This window comes from Cydia splendana, chromosome 21 (assembly GCF_910591565.1).
Source record: "Cydia splendana chromosome 21, ilCydSple1.2, whole genome shotgun sequence".
NCBI classification, from domain to species: Eukaryota; Metazoa; Arthropoda; class Insecta; order Lepidoptera; family Tortricidae; genus Cydia; species Cydia splendana.
This window is the reverse complement of record NC_085980.1, coordinates 14,942,272-14,968,275: the sequence shown is the minus strand read 5'-3', so window position 1 is coordinate 14,968,275 and position 26,004 is coordinate 14,942,272. Positions and strand designations below refer to the sequence as shown.

At 39.0% G+C, this 26,004-nt stretch overlaps 2 protein-coding genes across 2 annotated transcripts; both read left to right on the top strand.

Moving 5' to 3' along the window:
- Positions 1–1,609: 1,609 nt before the first annotated feature.
- On the top strand, positions 1,610–4,317 carry LOC134801373 (uncharacterized). Its single transcript, XM_063773913.1, has 2 exons — positions 1,610–2,499; positions 4,299–4,317. Exons 1-2 carry the CDS (start codon positions 1,610–1,612, stop codon positions 4,315–4,317), a joined length of 909 nt encoding a protein of 302 aa, XP_063629983.1.
- Positions 4,318–7,939: 3,622 nt separating this feature from the next.
- Positions 7,940–8,965, top strand: LOC134801372 (uncharacterized). The gene has a single exon (XM_063773912.1). It carries the CDS (start codon positions 7,940–7,942, stop codon positions 8,963–8,965), a length of 1,026 nt encoding a protein of 341 aa, XP_063629982.1.
- The last annotated feature ends 17,039 nt before the right edge of the window (positions 8,966–26,004 follow it).

The following is a 26,004-nucleotide window of genomic DNA, read 5'->3' as shown; positions in this document are numbered from 1 at the left end:
ACGTGCCCCCAAAATTTTTGGTCCGTTTGGTTACGATTTTCAATACAACCTTCTATGACCGTAACAAAACGGACAACAAAAATTTGTATGAAATTTTAGGGACACTTTTTTCTTGTATTATTTAGGATCGAAAGAGCTCGTAATTCTGAGTAGAAATAATATCTGAAATGGAAGTTGGGGCACAACTTTAAATAGAAATGCCCAGGTATCGTTTTCCGGGGCTAGCTCTCCGTCTACACCCATTGTTCTCGATTTATTACCCCTATTGTGTAATAAAGTTCTCATACTTTCGGTAGTTTAAGTAATTTTGAAGTATGGGCCTGTTTGCCAGGATAATGATGCCTGCAGTAGGGATCTTATTGTAATGAAACAGAGGTGGTTATAGCTTGTTGTGACTGTTTTGTGTGTTTGGTAGTTGTGTGATGCGTCACGCTAGTAGTTGGAACAGAGGAAGGTTGGTACAGAGGAAAATTGGTTATAGGATATCAGTACTTACTTACAAAAACAACTTACATATTATGGAAGTCAAATTTATGCAAAACAAATTACGTATGAATCAGTTTACGTAGTTCAGAAATATGGAAATCTAACAATACGAGTATTCTGGGATTTAATAAATCGTTAAACCTAAAACATTTTATTTATTATAACACGATTTAAATACATACATTTTCTGATATATGAGTTCTATAAAATCCACTACAGAATACCTGTCTGCGTCTCGCTCTCGAGTGACATTGAACGCTTATAGCAGGATTTTGTACATGGAAGTAGCTACAATTTGCAAATAAACCGGACAAGTGCGAGTCGGACTCGCCCACCGAGGGTTCCGTACTTTTTAGTATTTGTTGTTATAGCGGCAACAGAAATACATCATCTGTGAAAATGACAACTGTCTAGCTATCACGGTTCGTGAGATACAGCCTGGTGATAGACGGACGGACGGACAGCGGAGTCTTAGTAATAGGGTCCCGTTTTACCCTTTGGGTACGGAACCCTAAAAAGAAAAATAAAAAAAAATTCATAAGTACAACATTTTTTTCGAAACTGATACCTATACATATACAGTGGATGGATTAGAGTTTTCAACTCCCAGCGGAATTTTGCTGTTTAAGTAATGCGTTTCGAACGGCGTGTCTGCCTGTCTGTCAGAGAACCTGTCAACCTCACCCTGTGTGTGTGTGTGTGTGTGTGGAGCCCGATTCGGATTCTAACATATTGTTACGGTTTTGATCTCATTTTGATACGTCCTTGAAGATCGCTCACGCTGCAATCAGCGTGCGTGTGCGCAATGAAGTGGAAGTCGTGCGTGAGTCGCGCGCCACACCAGTATAATATAGAGAAAAAAATACATAGAGTGCTCACTCCATACATCAGTTTTAGTACCAAAACGACTATTATTTTCCTAGTTGACATCTAGCAATGGTAGCTTGTCAATAGATCTTCCGACAACCGAAAGGTCTAATGCCCAACAATTTTCAGCTAATTACATTATTAACAAATTTCAGTGCGTTGCAATGCGCGGCCGGAAGCGGTCGTGCCGTAGTGCACTGCACGAATTTTAAAATTCGCGAACCGCGCGGCAATAGCCGCTGCCTGCTTACCCGCTATGACTTCATCACAAGTCGTAGTCAACGAGTTGTTGGCATTTATTCAAAATGCCACCGTGACTTTGGATGAGACCAGCATCGTGCAGATCTGCAAGTCCAGCTTCCAGGAGGAGGACATATGTAGTGGCAAGGCGCTGCTCTACCAGACGCTCGGCAAAGCCGACGAAATGCCATCACGACGAAGAGATGGAGGCGTGAAGAGTCTACGGGACATCATCTCGGTGTTCAAGGGGACCGATTCATCAAACATGCCCTCTTTCGTGGCGAAGGACCTACATCGGCTACCTGTCGTCTCGTTGGACCATGTTGACGTTTCCAGGCTGCTAAAGGATATCATTTTCCTGAAGGACAGTCTGGCTGAAATGCAGGCTAAGTTGGAGGTATCGAATAATACCATCAGTGAACTACGTTCTGAATTAGCGTTAATACGAAGTGCTAGTTCGGAATGTAGGTCAGATAACTCTAGCATAGCCGTGTGTCACGTTGCGCGGAATGCGTCCATCGGCGGTTTCGAGTCCGCGAATTTGGATGCGTCGGCGATTGCTGAGCAGGCGACCGCCGACCCGCGCCCCGCCGCCCGCCCGTCTACGTCACCGGAGACGCGCACGTCACGCGAGAGTACGTTGACCCCACAACGTTCCTACGCTGCCACTGCCGCTAAGCCGCCTGCTGTGTCCAAGTCTAAGCAGCGGCCGAAGAAAGGGGTGCAGAGCCTTCGTGAACCTGTTCACAAGGATCGGTCACAGCTGACTCTAAAAGAGTCGGGATGCGACAGAGATGGCTTCAAAAAGGTGGAGAGGAGAAAGAAGTCAGCTCGTCCGAATCAGTGCGGTACCGCACCGACTGGACCTAACCATTTGCTGCGTCCTGCAACACCGACGACGCTGCTGTATGTGTCCCGATTACACTACCTTACGAAGGTCGAGGAGATCGTGAAGTATGTACGAGCCAAGTCCGGATTCATCCTGAGGGTCGTGAAGTTGGAATCTCGACACAGTGTGAATTTTAATTCTTTTGTGCTGAGCGTTCCGACTGAACATCTAGCGACCTTCACCAAGGAGGAGTTTTGGCCGAAGGGTGTCAAGTTCCGGCGGTTCCGCGGCCGGCTCCCTGACACTGCGGGGTTGCGAACTGCATCGCAGCCATAATTGTGTTTTTAGTTTTAAGATATATTTTGTAATAATATGTATGCTAGTTTTAAGGTATTTATCTATGGGCCATTAGTTGCCTGAAAATAAATGTTTTCATTTATTCATTATAACCGGATCGAAAACGCTTCTGGTCCATGAAGGAACTCATGAAGGGTAAACTCCCAATTGCACTGAAGCGCAAGCTCGTCGACATGTGCATCTTGCCCATCCTCACCTATGGTGCCCAAACATGGTCACTAACTGAGGCGCAGAAATCCCGGCTCAAGGTTTGCCAAAGGGCAATGGAGCGAAATATCCTGGGTGTCCGAAGATCCGACAGGGTGAGGAACACAGAGCTTCGCTCCAAAACCCGAATCGTCGATGTTGGGGTGAAGACCGCCAGGCTAAAGTGGGACTGGGCTGGACATGTCTGCCGGATGCATGATGACAGATGGGCCAAAATAGCCACTAGCTGGCATCCCCAGGGTAGTCGAGGCAGAGGCAGACCGAGAAAGAGATGGCGGGACGACCTGGATGCATTCCAGCGGGATTGGCGGGATCTTGCTCAGCACAGGGAGGATTGGAAAGGAAGAGGGGAGGCCTTTTCCAAGCAGTGGGATACACACATAGGCTAATAAAAAATAAAATAAAAAAATAACCGGATTAACCGGAACTCTATATTTTCAACTCTTTCTGCTTTTAATAATAAATGTAAATTGTTGTTTAATAATACAATTTTCGTGAACCATAACCATAACCATAACAAATTGTTAAATTGTGCCATTCTCAACCAAAAGGGTACTTATTGTCGATTGTCAATAAGGCGCTATTTCCATATAGCATCAATTTGAAATCAACCTTATCGACAAGCGACAATGTACCTTTTGGTTGAAAACGCCACAATTGGAATCAATCTCTAAAAAAAATATTTTATTGGACTTAGCGAGAACACCGTTTAACAGCGGTGATCTATATGTATACATATATATGATTACAATGGCCGGGCGTGTTTCACTACGATTTTGCTTATTAAGAGCGCTTTCCGCACGACATTTTTATTCCTAAAGACTTATAGGAATTAGCGCTTGGTTAGAAATAACCAGCTTATGCGTAGAACTTAACATAAATATAAATGAAATCCATCTGTACCTATATCGTTGATTATACTTTACTTTCGAATGAAATACACTGAGTTCTGGTTAAATTGGAAATTATACTTTTGATGGCGGATTTTTCTGAATTATTAAGCTTTTAAAGGTGGAATTAATTTAGATCTGTGAGTGTTGAGTTTAATTTGAATTTTGGAAGTTGCTTTTAGATGAGAGCTTTTGAGGGTATGGTTGCTCACGCTGTTTAATATAAGGTGCATTAGTGATGTTTAATATAAGCTCCCTAGAGCATTAATGTAAGCTCCATATTTTTAAACGGATGGGTACATATTCAATATTAAAAACGGTTCATTCACGTATTTTAATATATTTAATATGTCTGTGTCTCACGAAAGTATTGTTATTAAATGGGTACATCTTTATTTCAATGTAGGTAATTTTATGTGCAGTTTGGGAAATCAGCCCTAAACTACATAGTCTGAAGATATTGCTTTTTCCGAGCGTGACCCCTAAAATGACAATTTATGTAAAAGACACCCAAAGCATTGGGCGATAAATAACGTCTATTTAGAGCAAGGGTCGTCGCCGTCGCCCTCTGGCGTCAGTCTGGTGGCGATTACGAAACTATGCCATATAGAATAGAATAAAAATTAGGGATGTACCGACTAGTCGCCGACTAGTCGGGAAAGCCGACTATCCGGCCACATTTGTAGTCGGCGATTAGTCGGCGACTAGTCGGCAAAAATGGCCGATTAGTCGGCACTTCATAAGTCCCAAAAAAACAGGGCAAAAAGAAATAACAAGCAAATATTTACCATAAGCTTTTCACCTATTTTACCCAAATTCCTATTTAGGGTGCTTACGAAAACTATTGTTCGAATTATTGACCGTGTTTTCGCTTTCTTATGTTCGATTGTCGTATTAAATCGCCTCAGGTTTTTTTTACTGATTTTATTTTTTAGCGTTACTATAATATGATGAAAACGATTTTTAAGTGCATCTGAACCGAACTTAGATGAAACTAATTATCTGGCCGACTAGCCGACTAGTCGGCCGACTAATCGGCCATCCGAGCGCCGATTAGTCGGCTAGTCGGCTAGTCGGCCAAATCAATAGTCGGTACATCACTAATAAAAATACATTTATTTATGACAAACAAACACAGATGACAAAAACATGTTGACAAATATACAATGTATAACATTTAGTGAAAAATGCCATAAAAGGGTCACGACTCAGCATGTAGCTGGCAAAGCCAGCGCTGTTCTTCCGTTGTAACCCAGGCGTACGCTGTTCGACGACGAGGCGGTTATGCCATAATTTACCATATAGTGTTTGGCCAAACTTGTATCGGGTGGGGCTTGTCACACGAGCAAAATAATTAAAACACAGACTGAACTTACTGTGTAAGTAAACACTTTTGTAAGTTCAAACACATTTTTAAAGTCTTTAGAATTCCTGTTTTATTACAAGCTTTTATTCAACTCGTTAGTATGTATGTTATTTTGTTAATGTGGGTCAAATCTTGGAAGCTAAATTTGACCCGCTTCCCAATTTCCAATTGATCTGAAATTTTTCGGGCAGCAACATCGAGCAAATTTCAAATTTTTAGACAGTAACAGCAATACAGCTGCAGTAATGCTAACTACTGCATAACGACTACATTAAATATCAAATGATATTCCGTGCATAAGTTCCAAAATACTCATTGGTACGAGCCAAAACCGGGATATATTTTCGTTGTTTTAGCTTAAGAAATAATAACATTCTTTTCATTATTTTTATGGTTTTGTTTTGTTTTGTTATTTTGTTACTTACCAATGATATGGATAATGTCTGAAATAAAGTTTTTCAATTCCGAAAATAAACAATGTGCACATTCGAAAACCGAAAAGTACGCAACCTATTTTAAGAGCCGCAATAACCATCCATCCAATGGCCGATTAAGTCGAACTTCGCAATCGTTTTATTGTCGAAGTTCGCAGCGATTACAACTTCCCCACTATTCCCCTTTTGGAAGTCAATGTATTGGGCTTTGAGAGCTATTGATCTGGAGTACGAGTAGCAATGTGCAACTTGCAGAACATTCGAGAAATTTACGAACTTTCCGGATACAATTGAAAAATTCTCATACAAGTTTCCGATTAGAACGTTCCCGTTCAGATTAAATAGATGATTTTTATTACTCAATGTTCTTAAATGTTGACCACTGCTTAATTTAAATTTTACGGTACTCATTGGTGTCTATTTCAAGATTTTCAAGTGTCATAGAGATCGAAACTAAATGTAAGAAGGTTCGGCAATAAACATGCAGAAAAAAAGAGGCGAGAACGTTGCCCATAACCATTCCCAAACTACTGCCAAATACTACGGCACCCTAAAAAGGTTTGCCGTATAAACCTGAAGGTGATATATTTTTGGCCGGTACTGTATAATAATAACTAACTAACTATTATAATTCTTATAATTTTTGAATCAGAATTTACCAGTGTTAGGATGAACTTTTCAAGTAGCTACATTAGAACATAATAAAAAAATGTCTTTAGTTCCCATCTCTCCCCAGTTATCCCACGTAGTATTGCTAATATATCATGTGAAGCTTAAAAAAACCTGAAATTATTTCCTCGCTTAAATTCGGCTCAGGGAACGCGAAAAACAAACTTAAAAGTCGAAAGGCGTAGGCGAGTTTCAAACAATATTTCCCGAAAAAATTTAACAGAAATGATTTAGCCCTTGGGAGGTTGTTATTTCGCCTTAAAAGTATTATTATATCAGACTGGGCAAAGTGCTGTTTTCATGATATTTTTTTGGAAATTCGCGTTTCAGAGATAAGTCTGAATAATATAGGAGTGGAGTTTGAATTTTATAAATTGGTCTAAATTTTTAGTGTTCCGTACAAAACTTTGCTCACGGAACACTTTTTTTTTATTTTGACATCACTAGTAGCAATGTTGAATACACACCTTTATGTGGATAAGTACTAACAGCACACAAAACTCTGTAGTAAATATATGACATCTATTTCAGTTTACAATTTATTTATAATATGTAGTTTGACTACTCTGTTCCCCAATAATAAATAATGAAATAATACTACATAATAATACACTTTCTCTCGCCAGACTTATCCCCATAAAATACACGTACGGCTCGATTCGGAAAATGAATTAGATTTCTACTAGGCTTCAACAAGTTACGATACGAATAATTTAAAGATATTTGTAAGATAGATATGTCAAATTTGACGTTTCCGCGATTCTGGAGGTCCTCTTGAACGATTACGACAAGTTATGACTTAGATATCCAAGTCACATCTAGTCGATATCTAATGTTGATCTAGTTGATCTCTAAATCGTCTCAAGATCTTGTGATTATCTCGAAATCCGAATAGGCCTGTTGTTCTGCCATCTATCTTAACTTCTTATTCTTACCATAGCTAGCCATAATAAGATAATTATTATTCGTTCCTTGGTAGACGGCGTCCGGCGAGTAAGCCCTGAAAGGGAGGAACTTAGTTACACAACTGAAACTATGGAGCTCATACAATCATTGCAACATTTAATATAATATTAATACAACAGCGAACACCTGAGTAAACACTACATTTGATACTCTGTAAGTAAGGCAGGTCACGTGACGTACGTCAGAGCTGTCACACGCACTATTCGTTCGCTCCGTGATAATTACCTAAATAACTTGTAAATAGTTGTCACAATAAACTCTAGTGGTTAAAAATAAAAGGATTAGTACCAGTGTTATTAAAATAAATGAGTATTTAGTGTGCAAACGTATACGCGTACAAGAAAATACAGTTTTAAATTGAAGTGTATCGTTCAAACAGTGGCATCGAACGTACGGGTCAGCTGTCAACGAATCAGCTGCTCGTATTCTGCGCGCGCGCATTGGCAGTGTGTGTTAGTGCACATCTAAAATTGAACCTTATTTCTACCGAGTAGAAACACACATTGCAATGGCAAGCTGTGCAGGTTGTTTCGTTAAAATAACCGATGCAAGATTTTTGAAGTGTTTTAACTGTCAAAACACGTATGAACTTAAGTGCGCGAATATTTCAGACGATTTTTTTAACGTAATGGTACCCGAACAGAAGTATTTGTGGAAATGTTTCGGATGCAAAAGTGCCGAACCGAGGTCAGACAATACAAATACACCAGTGCGCGGCGTCGACGAAAACGTAAACATGCATCGCGGGGGCCTGCGGCCCCGTGGGGCAGTAACGACCCATGAACTTAACAACTCCGTGATGGATGTATCTTACACCGACAACCAACAAGTACATGATGCCACTGCCTATGATTTCTCACTCGACACATCTGGCGTTAACGATCTGCAGAGACTGGTATCGGAATTTAGACTTTTCCGCGAGGAAATGCGGGCCATGAGCCAACTTATCCAGGCCCTGCGGGCTAGTATGACAAACTTAACTTCAAAAATTGATGGTTGTGATAAGCGCATTGATAGTCTGTGTGCCCGCGTGGAAGCCTTAGAAGGAAAGGCCCCCAATGTAGTCGAATGTAATAACACCGAATCAACGCTTTTGGAAACGGTCACCCAGTTAAAAATGGAACTGAATGACCGGGACCAGGATCTGCTGCTCAACGACATTGAGATTTCTAGCGTACCGGAGGAGAACGGGGAAAATACTATACACATAGTAACTACCTTAGGGCAGAAGCTTGGAGTCACGCTGTCTGAGCATGATATCGTCGATGCAACTCGCGTGGGTCGAGCTTCGCAGGTGAGCGAGGGTGCCCAGGGCCCGCCGTCCCGCCCGCGGCTGCTGGTGGTGCGGCTGGCACGCCGCGCCGTGCGAGACCGGCTGCTGCAGGCGGCACGAGTACGTCGCGGAGCTACCACGGAAGGTACCGACCTGCCTGGGCCTAACAGCCGCTTTTACATCAACGAGCGGCTCACCGTTGTCAATCGTCGTCTATTTCAGAAAACGAGGCAGCTCAAGGAGCAGCTTGGCTGGCGATATGCATGGACCCGCGACGGAAAGATCTACGTGCGCCAACGTCCTGGCTCGCAGTCTCCACGACATCGTATACGATCGGAACAGGATTTAGAGCGTGTTTTTGGTACTCATGTTGTTTGCTAATACGAATCCAAGTTATTTAAATTTTTATATGACAAATTATATGACGAAACACTATATTGCTCACATATTTAAGTATACGCTATTATTTGCTTGGATATATGGTAAATTAATTTCATTGTGTTTGCAAATCTGTTACGTTTTCTATCATTCTTGTTTGTTTGTAGTCTAATAGTTCTTAGTCGTTATTATCAGTGTCAAAGCATTTTATTGTTTAACTGTTCACTGGAGCGCGTCGCAGCAATAACAACTTTCATAGTTCACATCAATCAACATTCTATGAATTCGTATAATGCAATTTATCACTGTATGAAAGTATGTAATGCACATTATAACACTTTACACACCACAGAATACACAAATAACCTCACTAAAACGCATTTAAACAATTTAACATTAATATACACTTATATATCGGAGAAAATTGAACCAGGTTTTGAGGTTACACCACCGCGTTGTCTTTTCTTGAGTTTCTTTAATAACAAGGTTATAACATATTTTTTATTTCACCATAAGTTCTAAATCTAAATACTTAAAGTTAGGTTTTTTTAACGCGGGTTCATTGGCAACAGGACATAATGACTTTTTAATAGCAATGAACAAATTTGATGCCGATATAGTCGCTATTAATGAAACGTGGATTAGGCAAGGCCAAAATCAACTCGCACCGCGCGTCCCTGGATATAAATTAATAAATGCTCCACGACCTACTACGATGCGCGGTGGACGAGGCGGTGGGGTCGCGTTTTACATTAAAACCACGGTGCGCGCGCGCCGATCTACCCACCCTGCTGCTAATATTGAACAACTGTGGATATCTTTATCTCTTAACCACCGTAGTTTTATTATAGGAACAGCGTACCGACCAAATTGGATTAATGTGGACTTGTTTTTTGATGCACTTACTGAGTCTATATCGCACTTCTCCAAACATGATTATGTGGTCTTATTGGGAGATTTCAATATCAATATGCTTGATACCGGTAATTGCAATATCAAAAAGATTAATACCTTTTTACATTATCTAGGTATGGAGCAGGTGGTAACAGTACCTACTCATTATTCTGTCGACAACGAAACGCTTATCGACCTTGTATGTACCAGCGCTCCTGTCAGCAAAGTGTGCGTTACAAATATAACAGGTTCACTCGGGCACTGTATGCTAACAGTGACCTTTTCAATTAAACGACCCAAAACAGTGTCGAAAACTATTACGTACAGGCCAATTAAAGATATGGATATTCCTGAGTTTGATAGGGATCTCCAGTCTATAGATTGGGAATCGATATTAAATGTCGATTCAGTCGAGAGCATGCTAGATAGATATTTTCAACCAACTATTACTATCTCTGTTTGATAGGCATGCACCATTAAAATCCGTAAAAATTAAAGACAAGCATAGCTTACCCTGGATTACTAGCACTATTAAGCTCATGATCGAGAAACGCAATGAGGCTCACTTAAGGTATAGGAAGTCAGAAGTCAGAGAGTAGCAAACAATACTATAATGACCTAAAAAAACTTGTAGTACAAAGTATTTATAACGAAAAGCGAGTCTATTATAATAACCACATAAATTCACTATACAAAGACTCAAAGTCACTATGGAGGAACCTTAAACAAACTGTTCTATCCGACACGAATAGCAAAGACCGTCTTCCTGATCGTTTTAATGATCCAAACCTAATCAACGACAATTTTTTGAATGTTCCTGGATGTGATAGGGTTCCGCTGTCTACAATTTTAAACTTTGAAAGTAATCGATTTGGAAACTCCCTGTTTAACCTTAAGCCGGTCAACGAACATCAGGTAGGTAAATATATTTTGTCTATTACTACCAATGCAATCGGTGTAGACTCTATTAATAGGGATATGGTTTTACTTACACTTCCGCGCACACTTTCTGTGATTACGGCGATTATTAACAAATCTATAATGTCTGGCGAGGTGCCAGCCATATGGAAGTCTGCCTTGGTCACTCCATTGCCTAAGGTGGAAAATCCATATGAACTCAAAGACCTCAGACCAATAAGTATACTTCCTTTTTTGTCTAAAATCTTGGAAAAGGCTGTTCATGAGCAGCTTTATAAATATGTAGAAGAGAACAATATCCTACCTCAGGTACAGTCAGGTTTCCGCAAAGGAATGGGGACGGTAACCGCTTTAATGGATGTGGTAGATAATATTCTTTCCGAACAAGATACTGGTAAGGGGACCTGTTTAGTTCTATTAGACTTTTCACGCGCATTTGACTGCATAAATACTGCCTTGCTTCTTTCTAAATTGCGTTTTTATGGAATACACTCAAATTCACTGGCTTGGTTTAGCAACTATCTAGATGGACGCAGGCAATCTGTTAAAATAACGAAAGACAATGGTACTGTAATGGTATCTGATTCTAGACCTTTAACTCGAGGAGTGCCCCAAGGCTCTATACTTGGTCCTCTATTGTTTATTATATATGCTGCAGATATTACACAAATTATCAAGCACTGCAATTACCACCTATACGCTGATGACGTCCAACTCTACTACTCAGCCAAACCAAATGAGTTTGACGAAGCACTAGTTAAAATAAGCGAAGACCTGGAAAATATCTCCACTTGGGCAGATAATAACGGGTTACTATTGAATCCACTTAAATCAAAGTTTATGATATTGGGATCCAAAGCACAAATATCTAATATTTTAGTCAATGAGCCAAATATATACATAAGGGGATCAATGATAACGCGTAGATGAGGCAAGAAACTTGGGGTTAGTGATGGACAGCCAGCTAAGGTTTGAGAAGCATATAGGAGAATTGGTGAAGTCGTGTTTTTATCGCTTGAAGGTTTTGTACCAAGTTCGAAACCTTCTAAGCGAGGAAATACGTAAGTTGCTATGCGAATCGCTGGTTCTCTCTAAGTTAAACTACGGAGACATTGTGTATGGGCCACGACTGTTGGAAAAAACTCGCCGTCTTATCCAAAGAGTCCAAAATGCTTGTTTTCGTTTTTGTTGTGCAATTCCGCCGAGAAGACACATTACACCTTACTTGAACAAAGCATCCATATTAAATATGTCCTCTCGTAGACATCTACATCTTGCGAGTCTGCTATTTGGCGTTTTGAATGACAAAAAGCCCATATACTTGTTTAATAAAATACGTATATCTTCTTTTCATAAACGACACGGTACTCGTTCTACCAGACGATGTCTCCTGGAAGCACATCCTCACAAAACCGTTGCTTTTACTGGCTGCTTTCGGTATCTCGCAACCAGGTGTTGGAACAATATTCCTCCTCCTATTCGTGTTATGAAAATTAAGAATAGTTTCAAATTTCACTTCAAAAAATACCTTTTAGAGAAACAAAGTTTGGGAATCCCTCACGGTTACCTGGTTGCTGACTACCGAATCTAGTCTTAGTAATTAAAATAATTAAAATAATAATTTGCTCTAAATCACACTTGACACTACATACATTACATGCTAACCACACTCACACTTCTACATCACAACTATGTGCACACATTTTAAATTGTCATTAGTTAAGTTATTTATTGGTAATTTGGTAAGTAAAATCTTTTCATTATTTCATATTTTTCACTGATTTTATTGGCGTGATCTGGTTCTGGCAGAATATCAGTGCCTCTCCCATAATAGGGTGAAGCGTAATACTGAGCCAGAACCATTTTGTTTTGCTGCGACGCACACAACATTCCTTCTGTGTGAATCAATATCTATACGTATATTTACTTCTTATTCTATTTTTGTAAAAATCTGTCTTACTCTTATTTGTGCTTGTATTTTCTGTTTTTTCTAAATATTGATTGTTTTTTTTTGTTCTTTTTTCTGTCATTTTTGTATTTGATTATTCTGTGTGTATTGTGGCAAACAAATAAACAGATTATCTATCTATCTATCTATCTATCTAAATGGTGTAAAGCTCTACAGAATTGATTTTATTAAATTCTGCTCATAAGGGAGCGAAATTCTTCTACGTGGTTAGATCACAAGCCGAGGCTAGTATAAAATGCAGATTTTCAGTTTCATATTATATAAAACCTACAAAGGGTATTTTTTACTAAATTTCTCTTTGAAGTAAATAATTAATTGGCACCTACTACAAATCAAATTTTCTAAAAGCACTTATGGAACACGCCACGGGCTACAAAAATGCTATAAAACATATGTTATGGCACAAAAACATTTTTTATGATGGACAAGAACTCTCATGCCCACTGAAGTGAAGGAATGATCCGTGAGTGGTCCACTTCAGATATTGAGCATTTTTATTTCCCGATCAATACTGTTGCGATCTTGAAAAGGCGGGTGTTTTTATTATGCTAGGTATAACATTTGTGTACCTACGAGAAAAAAAGAACTGCAGTGACTGACTGTATTTAAAATAAATTATTTTACACCATGCATGAAATAAAGCACCAGAAGATTAATACAGAAACGTAGACAGCAGTTGTTTTTTGACACAATTTCTATTTTAAAACCCGTATAAAACTATAAAGAATAGGTAATTTCATCTGAACGTTACTTGCTAGTGTTTCATATACATAAATTCCATAGTAGCAAAATCGTTTTGACAGTTACAAAAAAAGAAACTGATTTGACTAGTAGTCAAATACCCTATTGACGTTTGGTTTTTTAAAATAAATTAATTTCCCATTTTCGTTTGAGATTCTTATTTAGGTAGGTACTTTAAACTACCTACTCGAGATTTTATAGTGGCGGGTTTTTAAATTAGTACTGTGAGCAAAAACAACTTTGCTCTCTTGTTATCAAATAACTAATCTGGTCAACAGTTTAAGTAGTCCCACAGTGTTGTTTTGGCAGCCTATGGAGACAGACTGGCTGGCGACACTGCTGGCCCCCTTCCAACTCCGCGCTCAATGGCCATAGTTTATTGATTACCGAGGGCATGTGACGCGGAATGACCTACCCACGCTACCAAACTTAATTGTAAGTTTTTATTTAAAACCCGGACCTGTAAGGTAAACGTACTAGTGCTCGTCACGGTCCCAGTATATTATGTCATCTTTAAACTTGTTAATAGAGGTGACAGCAGGGTGTCATCTATTGGGCATTAGCATGTCGAGCATAGTACATTTACCTTAATAACCCTATGAAGCCAATGGTCCTAGGTTCAAATCCCGGTAAGGGCATTTATTTGTAAGATGAGCTGGGTGTTTTCTATGTAGGTATTTATCTATTATATGTATGTAAAAAAAAATACATTGGAATTTTAAATTTAATCATAATTTGATCAAATTTTTCATCAACACAACACGGTGAAATTAATTTACGGCAGATATATTTCTAGATAAACTTTTTACCCTTTAAACCCACATTTTGAACTAGATCTACGAGTAAGAGCAAGGCGATTCATGAGCAAAGGTCTGAATTAAGTAACAAATATAATGAGAATGAAAATTCTTTTACCTAGTTATATTCATACATGTCCCCATTCTCCCCAGTAATTAAAACTAAAACGTGATAAATCATTTATTTACATACAATATATATACAGTGGTACTACTAAACGAAATTAATAACTAGCTTAAATCTAAAATAGGCCCTTGAGGCATTGTACCAAGGATGCTGGCGGTATTTCCTCGCTGTATCGCAATGCTGATACGTTGTGCGAGGTAGCCGCCAGCTCTTCGGTCACCAGTCAAACTAAAACTATACACGGTCTTGTACAAGTTTTTATTGAGCTAAAACTCTCCTGTTAAGTACATATGTACCTATATTATATTTATATAAGAGACCCAAAGTTTTTCAATTTCTAACTTACTTTGAGCAACACTCATCTACCTACGCCTCTGAGACCTACGCTTCCAAACTTTAAGTTCATATTTAAACTAACCTGGCTGACATTTACATGTTTAGATACCATAAAAAACCACGCCTACATAAAAAGTGTGCGTGAAAAACACTTCTACTAACTAAGTTAACAGGGGGCAAAATAATTGCAATTTTCATATTTTATTTTAATACGTTTTAATCACGCGGGCAAATGTCATGAAAAAAATCAATAAACTATATTTGGGCAAAACTAGACTATATTTGCGATGGCAGACTCTAAGCAAACCTGTAAACGTTAAATTTGGCTGGATAGAAAAAAACACGAACACGATATGTCTACCATATCGTTACCCTGCGGTATAATTTTAGTATAAAATGTTAGTAGTTTAAGTGATATAGCCGAGAGATTTGACTAGCAAAATTTTAATCAGAAGTATGTTATCAGAGTTATTGAGGTGAAACGTTAAAAGTTAAAACCCGCGCAACAGCCAGATTTTCCGTCGCAAATTCGCGCGCCGTATCTTTCTGTTCCATTCTAATTTCGTGACTTTACTCGCCCTCTTAAAATGCCTCGACATTCCTACAAAATTGACAAAAATTCTAAACAATTGTCGGGTGTCCACAAATTAAACGGTGTCACAAACGGGAATTATGTCCGCTAATTAACGCCAGCGTGGTCACGCTAGGATTTATGTGGCACCTGCGGTGGCCATTAATTTGGTTTTTGTGAGAGTGCGGGTGATTTTTATTTGGCTATTAACTGTGTGAGTGTACTTGTTTGGTTTGAAGTGAATTTATGAATGGTGGTTATGAAGTTGGGGAAAAACGTAGGTATATAATGACATACTTATATGTTTTGACTACATTTTTTTGGGTAAATAAGGAATAGCCACACTTTACTGTTATCTTTGATTCTTTATCTGTGCCGTTTTCAAGAATAAAGCGTTATTTCTTTAAAGCTTCAGGAGCATTCCAAGGGCTGTCCCGTACAAACGCATTTTATTTCCTGTGTTGCTACTTTTTTTTCGACATTTAAAGCAGGCAGTTATTTTTCTGTGCATATTTTTGACTATTTGTCATAGAAAAGGAAACTCGTATACCTGCAAATAGTCAGAAATTTCGAGTTTGTACGGGAGACACGGTAGACAATTTCATGGAATGCTCCTTCAATTTGTAATCAATCTTATCGACAACCGACAATGTGGTACCTGTTAGTTGAAAACGTCAGATTTTATAAAGAAATATCAATAATATTAAAAGACAAAAAATACATTATTGGCAATCTGGATTGAAGTACGAATGATGCAATTTCTAAAATCGAGTTTAAACAAAACTGCAACAATAAAGCTACTACTGTTTTAAGTTAGACTACACCAGTACCACTACCACCAGTTTTGACATTGACATATTCACTCACGTCTAAGTAACTTACTTTCTATGCATCTCGCTCGTACTCGCATAATAGTGCAAGCGAGATGTAACGAAAGTAATTTACGTAGACGCGAGCTAATGCGTCAATGTCAAAACTGGTGGTAGCCGTACAGCATTAAAAAAAGAGCGTATTCTTTAGGCCGGCAACGTACTTACGACCCCATTGGTGTTGCTGGTGTCCGTGGACGGCGGCAGTCGCTTGCCATCAGGCGAAGAGTTTGCTCGTTTGCCTCCTATATCACAAAAAGACGTTTGGATGGACTCTCAATGTTTTAAAAGCGTTCGATCTAGGATTTAATTTAGCGGTTCCAAGTTTTTCATTAGCCTGGCCTTGGCGCGCTCAATTGGCTGAGTACGGCGGGATACATAATTCATGCGGTGAAGGAGGGTAGTGGTACAGTCGGACACATTATTGTATACAGTCATTCAAAGGTTAACACAAGTTACTAGGTATTTATAATCATTAAGACGAAAGTGGAAGACAAACGTAGTCCTCATTTTCCTCTCTGGATATTAACATTATTGAAAATATACTGACAAAATTTGTTGTATATCAACCACAGCTATGCCCCTACGTTTGATTTTTGTCGAATTTTTAATTATTATAAGAGTTAGGAGCATTAAAAAATTTGTATGAAATTCGTTTTTCGCTCCTAATTTTGCCATAGTCAAAAAATAAGGTTTTGTTTAGACACTGCCCTTGCAAATATAATATAGATTTTAGTATGTTTTTTTTTTGAGATTTACCTTTGTAAAAAAATCTTTCTGTAAGTTAAACTCTGTGTAATAATTCAACTTACTACAATTTTGCGCTAGCGCTTTAATACGGCTTATAAAAACAAATTGAAAATTAAGGTGAAAAACTCTCTTAGGAATTCTTTATTCTGTCGACTGTACCACCTATTTATAGCTCTCACCGTTAAATGGAGTCTCTTGCAGTAAATCTGTAACGTCTGCCGCATTCTTTCAGGAGATTACATTAGGATTCAGTGATATGACACTTGTGATTGTGAAACATATCGTCGGTCCCATTATCGGACAAACATTTATTTCATTGATAAAAATATTAACAATGTTTAAATTGCAATATAAGAAATATTTTATTTAAAGTTGTCACTTTTTTGTTATTTAGGTATTTTTATGTTACTTCTACTAAGAACCACGCCTACGATCCTATGGGAGGGAAAAAAGTGTAGGTAGGTACCTAAAGGCGAAAAACTACAATATAATGGGATATTGTAAAATAGGGACAAAACAATAATTATGTACTTAACTCTTTTAAAACATGAAATATGGGAATAATAAAAAAATACAAGACCTTAAAAGATTAAGAGTTTGTTATGCATTTTTTCTGAAATTATATTTTGAAATAAACACTTCACATTTTTGTGTTTTTAGTTGTTAATTGTCTACCTACTATAGCTACCGATGCCTTAAATTGACAAGCATACTTATTGATTCGTTATTACATATATTTTTATTTATGCAGTACCTAGGTACTAAATGTACGAGGATTCGGCCATGTGGAATTCGATCTGTGTCATCGATCATCGGGAAGATTTCGTGCCAATAAATAATGTATAATAAATAAATAATGAATTTTAGATTCAACCCAGTGGCGGATTTGCCCTAAGACCCAGTAGGCCTGGGCCTAGAGCGGCAAGATATTAGGGGAGTCTATAGATGGGTGCTGAGAAAGGGGCGGCTAGTAGCTACTACAGGACCTGGGGCCTAGGGCGGTCAACACTGCAAATCCGCCACTGATTCAACCATAGCTTCGTAGCTCTCATGTGGCTCTTTGGATTTTTTGAAAGGATGTCTAAGATAAAGAAAACCTCTTCCATGGGATTCCAAGTAAGTTAAATGTACCATGTCCAATTGTCCAGATTGTAGACGTTGTGCTGCTAGTTACTGTTATTGGGTTAGGGGGACAAACGGACGGAAGTTTGTTACTATAGGGCCACACAAACAGCGTATCGATACTTACGTATTATAGTTATGTCTTTGCCCATCACGGTACAATTGTTCAATGTATTCCGAACATTTGGAAGGTGTAGTAACAATAAATACTCTTTGTTTATGAATAGTTTAGGATTAGTCTATGGCCGTTTGTGACAGTTGTCAATATTTGAAGTTTTTCAGTTAGTTGTTTGATTTCGCGAAATAAAAGGTCTTGTGTTTTGTCATGATGGTGTATTAATTAATTATATCCATAAAAGTACAAATATAACAGAAGGCGTACGCGGAGTCGAAGCCAACACGTAGAGGCCGTAGAGCCCCTTTGAACACTTTAATGAAATGTAAGGGATACACCAAGCGGGTGCTGCCATTGCCCTGCCCTGCCAGGGTGTAACTGTAAAGGACAGTTTTTTTTTGTTTTTTTTTTGAGACTGTTGAGAGTTGTTGGAGTCTAAAAACCGGAAGCTTGGCTAATAATCATACACCGGGGTTTTGGGTGCTGGAGTTTCTTACACTAGCTAATTAATAGTTAAAAACTGTAGAAATATAAACTATTTTAACATTTCTAAACACATTTGGAGCTTACCAACTATTTTTACGCCCTTTCACGCCTCAAAAGTTCAGTTTACTAAGCTTATTCTTGGAGGAAAAGGTGAAGCAGCGACGACATTGATAGATGCATCTAGATTGCACTGAGAGCCCGACTTGCGATTTCATGCATAGATAGAAAGGTTTTCTTTTAGGTAGATTTACCTGAGTATTAGATGACCTAGATTATTTTTTACCTTCAAGTTAAACAGGTAAGTTATGCTCCCGGTACTAGTGTTGTATGGCGAGACGGTTTTCCTGAATTTTTAGTTCCGGTTCTGATTTTGTATGGAACCCAGTTACCAGGAACACTTTTTAGTTCTAAAATTGACATTAAAAATAAAAATTCCTAGCCAAGCTCCAATTTTTATACCTTAGCATTTACCTAAATATATTTTAACATCTAGTACCTATAGGTATATAACTAAATTAATGTTGTTCTCAATTTACCACTGCGTTACCAATTTTCAAGTTTCAAAATGAATTTGGACGGTAACGCAGGGGTACTTACTATATAATTGGGATTTTTTTTTTCATTTTTTAAGTCACAAAGAAGTACGTGACTTTTTAGGTACCGATAATCGGCTTAGAAAGTTTCCTTAATGCGCTTGTTTCGTGGCTCTATTTGGGCTAGCAGTTAGCACTGTAATTAAGATAGCTACTGCTCTGAGCGAACACACTACAATACACACAAACAGTTTTGCAGCCATTCCCCATGCTAACATAGTGGCGGTGAGAATCTCGTTCGAGCCGTGGCGGGATACCTATAGGGAGCGTGCATGAACTATAGGGGGCAGCAGAGGAGTCAGATTTTTGGCGAATTCAAACCCGATAACGTTTAGGTCATACTGAGTAACTTCTATTATAGGACCAACCCCGAAATCTCGAAAGAAATATTGACTCTCCCATATATCAACATCAGACCAGCAAAATTATGAAACAACCAAATTTTTTTTCGCGATTTCGGGGTTGGTCCCATAGTAAAAGTTGCTCAGTATGACCTAAACATTAACGGGTTTGAGTAATTGCTTTACGTTCAGTTAATGTTGCTTAAAATGTCCATGCCCAATTAGCCTCATGCAGGACTTTTTTAAATTTTTTAATCATTATTTAAATCGTCTGAACACCGGAAAAACATTAAAATTCTTTTTTAAACCTTCCCATAATATTATTATAAAATATTTAAATTGTTAAAAAAATTATAAAATGCATTTGTAACATGATATAACGGCAACAAATATCCGAATAAAAAATATTTCGTTCAAATATAAACTTCATGCATGAGGCTAATTGTATGTTACTTCAGAAAGTCGTTTTAAAATGAGGGAGTAAGCTCGATTGTATGGTTGCGGCTAGGTTCGTGTGACTTGTAAGCTACAGTAATAGTTCAGTACCGTGTCCGTGTGTCCAGGTGCACGCCGTGCACGGGCGAGCCAATAACTTAATGGTCGGTACCAATACACGAGGGGCACTGTCTGTACATGTATCTATGTGTTTGTGTGTTCTTGTTACATGATTTGAGCTCATAGGATCTACGTATAAATAAATAATAAAATAAAATAAATATTATAAATAAGACATTGGAAGCGCTGGTGGCCTAGCGGTATGGGAGTGCGACTTTCAATCCGGAGGTTGTAAACCCCGGCTCGTACATTGGTTCATTGGTCGATTGGTATTGGTAATCATTGGAGTTTTTCGGAACTTATGTACGAAATATCATTTGATATTTACCAGTCGCTTTTCGGTGAAGAAAAACGTCGTGAGGAAACCGGATTAATTCCAATAAGGTCTGGTTTACCCTCTGGGTTGGACCTACGTCAATTCTCGGGATTAGTTGCCAAGCGGACCCCAGGCTCCCATGAGCCGTGGCAAAATGCCGGGATAACGCGAGAAAGATGATGATTACAAATAGGACATTCTTACACTGTTTGGCTTTTTTTACGTGAAAGCGATTTTCTTTGCAGTGGTTCTTAGCCATGTTCGATCAAAATCGATCCAGCACTTTGAAGAGTATCAGCTCTTTCCCATAATTATGTAACGCATTTTAGGCATAAAATAGATTATGCGGCATAATCCGTATGGGGTTTTTAAAAGTTTAAAGATAATGATCGTGTTAAATTGAAAAACTACCCTTAATCTTGGGTTTCTTATCTCGAAGGCAGTTGCAAGTCACGCGGAAGAGCTGAGTCAATTCGATTTAAGTTTCATAATCTTTAAAAGTTCCATCATAGACTACCCCCTGACAGATGATGCAGTAATTGCTAATCATCAGGTGATTCCCTCGTTTGCCTCCTATATCATAAGAAACCGGACTAGTGCGAGTTGGACTTGCCCACCGAGTGTTCCGTACTTTTTAGTATTTGTTGTTGTAGCGCCAACAGAAATACACCATCTGTGAAAATTTCAACTGACAGACAAACAGACAGACAGACAGACGGACAGATGGACAGTGGATTCTTAGTAATAGGTTCCCGTTTTTACCCTTTGGGTATGGAACCCTAAAAAAACTAAAAAAGACCCATTTATTATGTAAATACCTGAATGTACCTATAAAGCCTAAGATAAATGGCGCTGTACGGCTCCGTACATTATGCTGTAATTCAGGTTGCCAAAAGTCAGCGTTTGACAATTCAGTGACCGTAAAACATATGGAACAGTACAGCGCCATCTGTTTGGGTTGTGAAAAAAATATACACTTTTCTGCTATGTACTATTAGACGTATACTACGTATTATCAGAGTATTTAGTGTAAGTAATTTAGCCGCCCACAGATTGTAAAAGTAGACTCCATTGAAACGACCGGACGCGATCTCATACCGAATTAATAATTACGCTATAGCGATGAGCGCCATTAGTAGGTGTTTATGATCCATCTAGTGAGGAGAGCAAGTGATCTACGCTGAAGCCCCTACTGAAAGTTGGTAATTTGTGGGGCTGTTAGCCGCCACGTGTAACGCCAGGTTCATACTGAACAGTGTAAACGCACCCTTAGGGCGGCGAGAAGTTATAGGTAATTAAATGTAATCCTTAATGATCCATCTAGTGAGGAGAGCAAGTGATCTATGCTGAAGCCCCTACTGAAAGTTGGTAATTTGTGGGGCTGTTAGCCGCCACGTGTAACGCCAGGTTCACACTGAACAGTGTAAACGCACCCTTAGGGCGGCGAGAAGTTATAGGTAATGAATGTAGTCCTTCATGATCCATCTAGTGAGAGGAGCAAGTGATCTACGCAGAAGCTCCTACTGAAAGTTGGTAATTTGTGGGGCCGTTAGCCGCCACGTGTAACGCCAGGTTCACACTGAACAGTGTAAACGCACCCTTAGGGCGCGTTGGCGGGAAGTTATAATTAATGTAGGTAGTTCTTAATCTTGCTAAATTGTTCCAGGTGGTTTTATATTTTTAGATGTTTTCGAACATTATAGTAAGTTTTTGAATTTTTATGGTGATTAATCAAGGCTCCGTCACATTGACGCGGAAGAGTTCCGGAGCGGTCGCGGGGCAGCGCGGCAGCAAGGCGGTGATGTCACTTTGAGCGCGGTCGTCGGATTGATTGCGGACCCGCGTTGCAACCGCGTTGTAAGTTACGGTATGTTGAGATGGTTTGGACACGTGGAAAGAATGAGTGAAAGAAGGCTAACAATGAGAGTGTATAAGGGAGAAGTAGAAGTGGGATTTGGAAGTAGTAGACCTCGGCGGACTTTCTCTGATCAGATCGGGGAAATCCTGAAGAAAGGCCAGGTCAAGAGCACCCTAAACCGGCGAGCGTGTATGAGGATGTTATGAAAGTGAAGGAAGCGAAAGAGGCATACCTCTTATCCTGACATATCAGGATCGTAGCAAGGGGAAATCCGTGGTCCCTGCCTACCTCATTATATGTATGTATGTATGTGTATGAAATTTATACTCATCATCATCATCTCAGCCATAAGACGTCCACTGCTGAACATAGGCCTCCCCCCCTCCCCTAGGCCTCCCCTAGGAAATTTATACTTGTGTTTGAATAAAGAATAAAGAACCATTGTCTTATATTTCCGATCATCGAAATGATACCTACGATATACATTTATAAAACCTACGATTTTGCACTAGCCCCCTCTCCAAACGACAAGCCTAAGCATGTGTTGTTTTACTTCCATCTTCCATCCGCAGCTAGTTTCCACTCTGGGAAATAAACACGGAACTGGAACACTTCATCTGTTCCACATGATGATTGTCTCAGTTTTATGCGCCCTTGAGTACATTCGCGATGAAAACGCTTATATAGTCCGCGTGGAAAGAGAAAAGTCGTGGAATATACGGGAACCAATACATCGACGACTCTTTTCTTTCCGCACAGACTCTAGTAACTGATTTTATAATATTTTTAGCACGTTGGTGACAAATTACACTATACATACATATACAATCGGACCTAAGGTAACATTTCGGCCAAGAAAGTGTTCCTGTATTGCACTACACGATGCTACAGTCAGCGGAACAAACTATAAATTGAGTCAGGGATTAAACTGATTATAATAAGTAAGTAAGTATGAGTAGTAAGTGAGTATGACATCGTGAGGAAACCGGAGTAATCTTAATAAGGCCTAGTTTACCCTCTGGGTTGGAAGGTCAGATGGCAGTCGCTTTCGTAAAAACTAGTGCCTATATACGCCAATTCTTGGAATTAGTTGTCAAGCGAACCCCAGGGTCCCATGAGCCGTGGCAAAATGCCGAGACGACGCGAGGAAGAGGATATTGACTAAGTAAGTATGACACGGGAGAGTGATAAAATTGTTCTATTTTAAAAACTCCAAACCCTTATTTCTCTTGCATTTTTTTTTTATCAAAATATAAAACTTTTCAAACCGTTTTGTCTTCACATGTCCAAAACGTGCAAGCAGCTATTTCGGTACAATCCGACGCCTCAGATCTTAAGCTTTTATACTCTAGCCTCAAGCACTTTTCTAGCTCAAAAATATCTATACAAAAACCGCCTTACTACGAAGGAATAAGGTAGAAACGTGTTGACTTGTTTTTGAGGTTTGAACCGCATTTGTGTATGCAAATGCAAGGCTGAATTCAAAGGAGTTTAGCTACTGTAAGATGGTTGACATACTAAACATTGTGGCTTGTTTATAAACTTTGTAATAGACAAACGCGAGTTGCTTCAAGATCGAGTAAGGAATGTCGAGATCCGTCGCCGCACCAAGGTGCATGACGTGGGTTTCGTCATTACTAAACTAAAATGGAATTGGGCGGGACATGTTGCTAGGCAGAGTGATGGCAGGTGGATTTAAATGTTAACAGAATGGTGGCCGCTTTCGGATGAAAGAAGCGCCTGGCGTCCGTTGGCTGGTTGGGTTGACGACATCAGGAAAATATCGGGTCACTTTTGGATGAGATTAGCTTAGGACCGGGACAAGTGGCGTACTGGAAGAGAGGCCTGTGCTCAGCAGTGGGCGATAAAGGGATGATATGATGATGATGATGTTAAACGCGAGTAGCTGTTAAATTAACTAGAATAGGTAGTTTTTACCTATACAGTACAGGGTGGCCCATTTAGATCGGTCAGTATGGGAACATCTGAAACTATAAGACATACGACGATCTCTTCTTAGGAACCATGTCATTGATTTTAGTAACAAGAAAAACTGCATCCATACATTAAAAAAAAAATGCATGATATATAACACTTGTAATATTGCTAAATACACAAATCCTTAAATAAAAAAAGTAACTGTCTCCTAGCTAACCGCACAAAATTAAATGGCACACTAACTAAATGTTACGAGAGTAGAAATAAACATCAACCATCAACCAACTATGACACAAAGCCTATTCCGAATATGCCACTCGACCGCTATTTTGACAGTTATCTGACAGCTAGAGCTGGCAAAATGCTTTAATGAAATGCTGCTGTCACCCGCAGTGACGTTCGGTAGGTACTGGAATAACCTCAGCCGTGTCAAAAGAGCTTTTGAAATGTTTATGTATACTTAGTTGGCTGGAATGATCTGACCAATTTTAAGAGGAAAAGGGTCAGTCACGAGATCCCTTCTCCATACAAACGTAGTTCCCGTTTTCTTCTCCGGATATTTACCTATACAATATTTTTACGCAATTTTATGTATTAACAACATATTAACCACAGCTATGGCCCTTCGTATGTTTTTCGATTTTTTTAATTATCTAATATGAGTAGCAACAGGCGGTCTTATCGCTGTAAGAAATCTCTTCGAGACATCCTCGTGGTATACTTGATTTATAGGCATGTGCATGTTGGTCACACGAATTAGAGTACTGTAATCGCAAAAACAGTATTGAACGAATGAATGACTGAATGTGACCTAAGCGCACGATAAGCTAAAAAAAAAAACTTGTAAAAACTTTTGGCCCATGTTGCAGTTGCCGGTTCAACTTGCTATCGGTACATAAAAAGAACACAGATTTCTAAATCTCGCTGTCATTACACGACGGTTGTTGTTGTGTGCCTGACTCTCCTGGCGATACAATACAATACTCTTTATTGCACACTTCACATACTCGTAGTTTACAATAAATGTACAGTAACATAAACAAAGACAATAGAGGTAACAATAGGTGGTCTTATCACTTAAGAGCGATCTCTTCCAGACAACCTTTGGGTATCGGAAACAATAGAATTAGAATATACGGTAGGTGGCGCAAAGAAAAAATATGAAAAGTCAAATTGAATATAACCAAACAACACCAAACATTAATATAGATAAACATAAACATACATAGAAACACACATACATAAAACATTATATATTTAATAAAGAAACAACAGTGTCAATATGAAAAAAAAACTAAGGAAGGGAAGGATAGTATTCCTTAAGGTTTGACCTATACTACATATTGCTATCTCCGTAAAACAAGCACTAGCGCGATGTAGAAATCACTCCGCATCTAACAGCACCATCTAACGCACAATTAAGTAAACAATCGTCCATTTCGCAAATCTTTTCACACGACCTCACTCCGTGTGACAGTAACGTGGCAGTCGTGACATGGCTCGCTAATGAAATCCGACCCTCGTTCATGCTGATTTGTTATGTGACTTTGATGAGGTTTTACCGTGAATTCTATTGAGGGTGTGGAAAGCAGGGTGATATATATACGCAAGACTTTAAAGTTTAAAGGATAAAATTAAATGTGACGTTCCATGTGTAAACCTTATGGCATAGTATTGGAGCTTCGTTAGTATAATGGCGTTAGCGCCCCCGATATATGGTACCTTTACCCGTAGAACGTCACAATA

Bases quoted from the DNA above. Each gene is read 5' to 3' on its own strand.
- LOC134801373 (XM_063773913.1), top strand. From the start codon at position 1,610: ATGACTTCATCACAAGTCGTAGTCAACGAGTTGTTGGCATTTATTCAA.
- LOC134801372 (XM_063773912.1), top strand. From the start codon at position 7,940: ATGGTACCCGAACAGAAGTATTTGTGGAAATGTTTCGGATGCAAAAGT.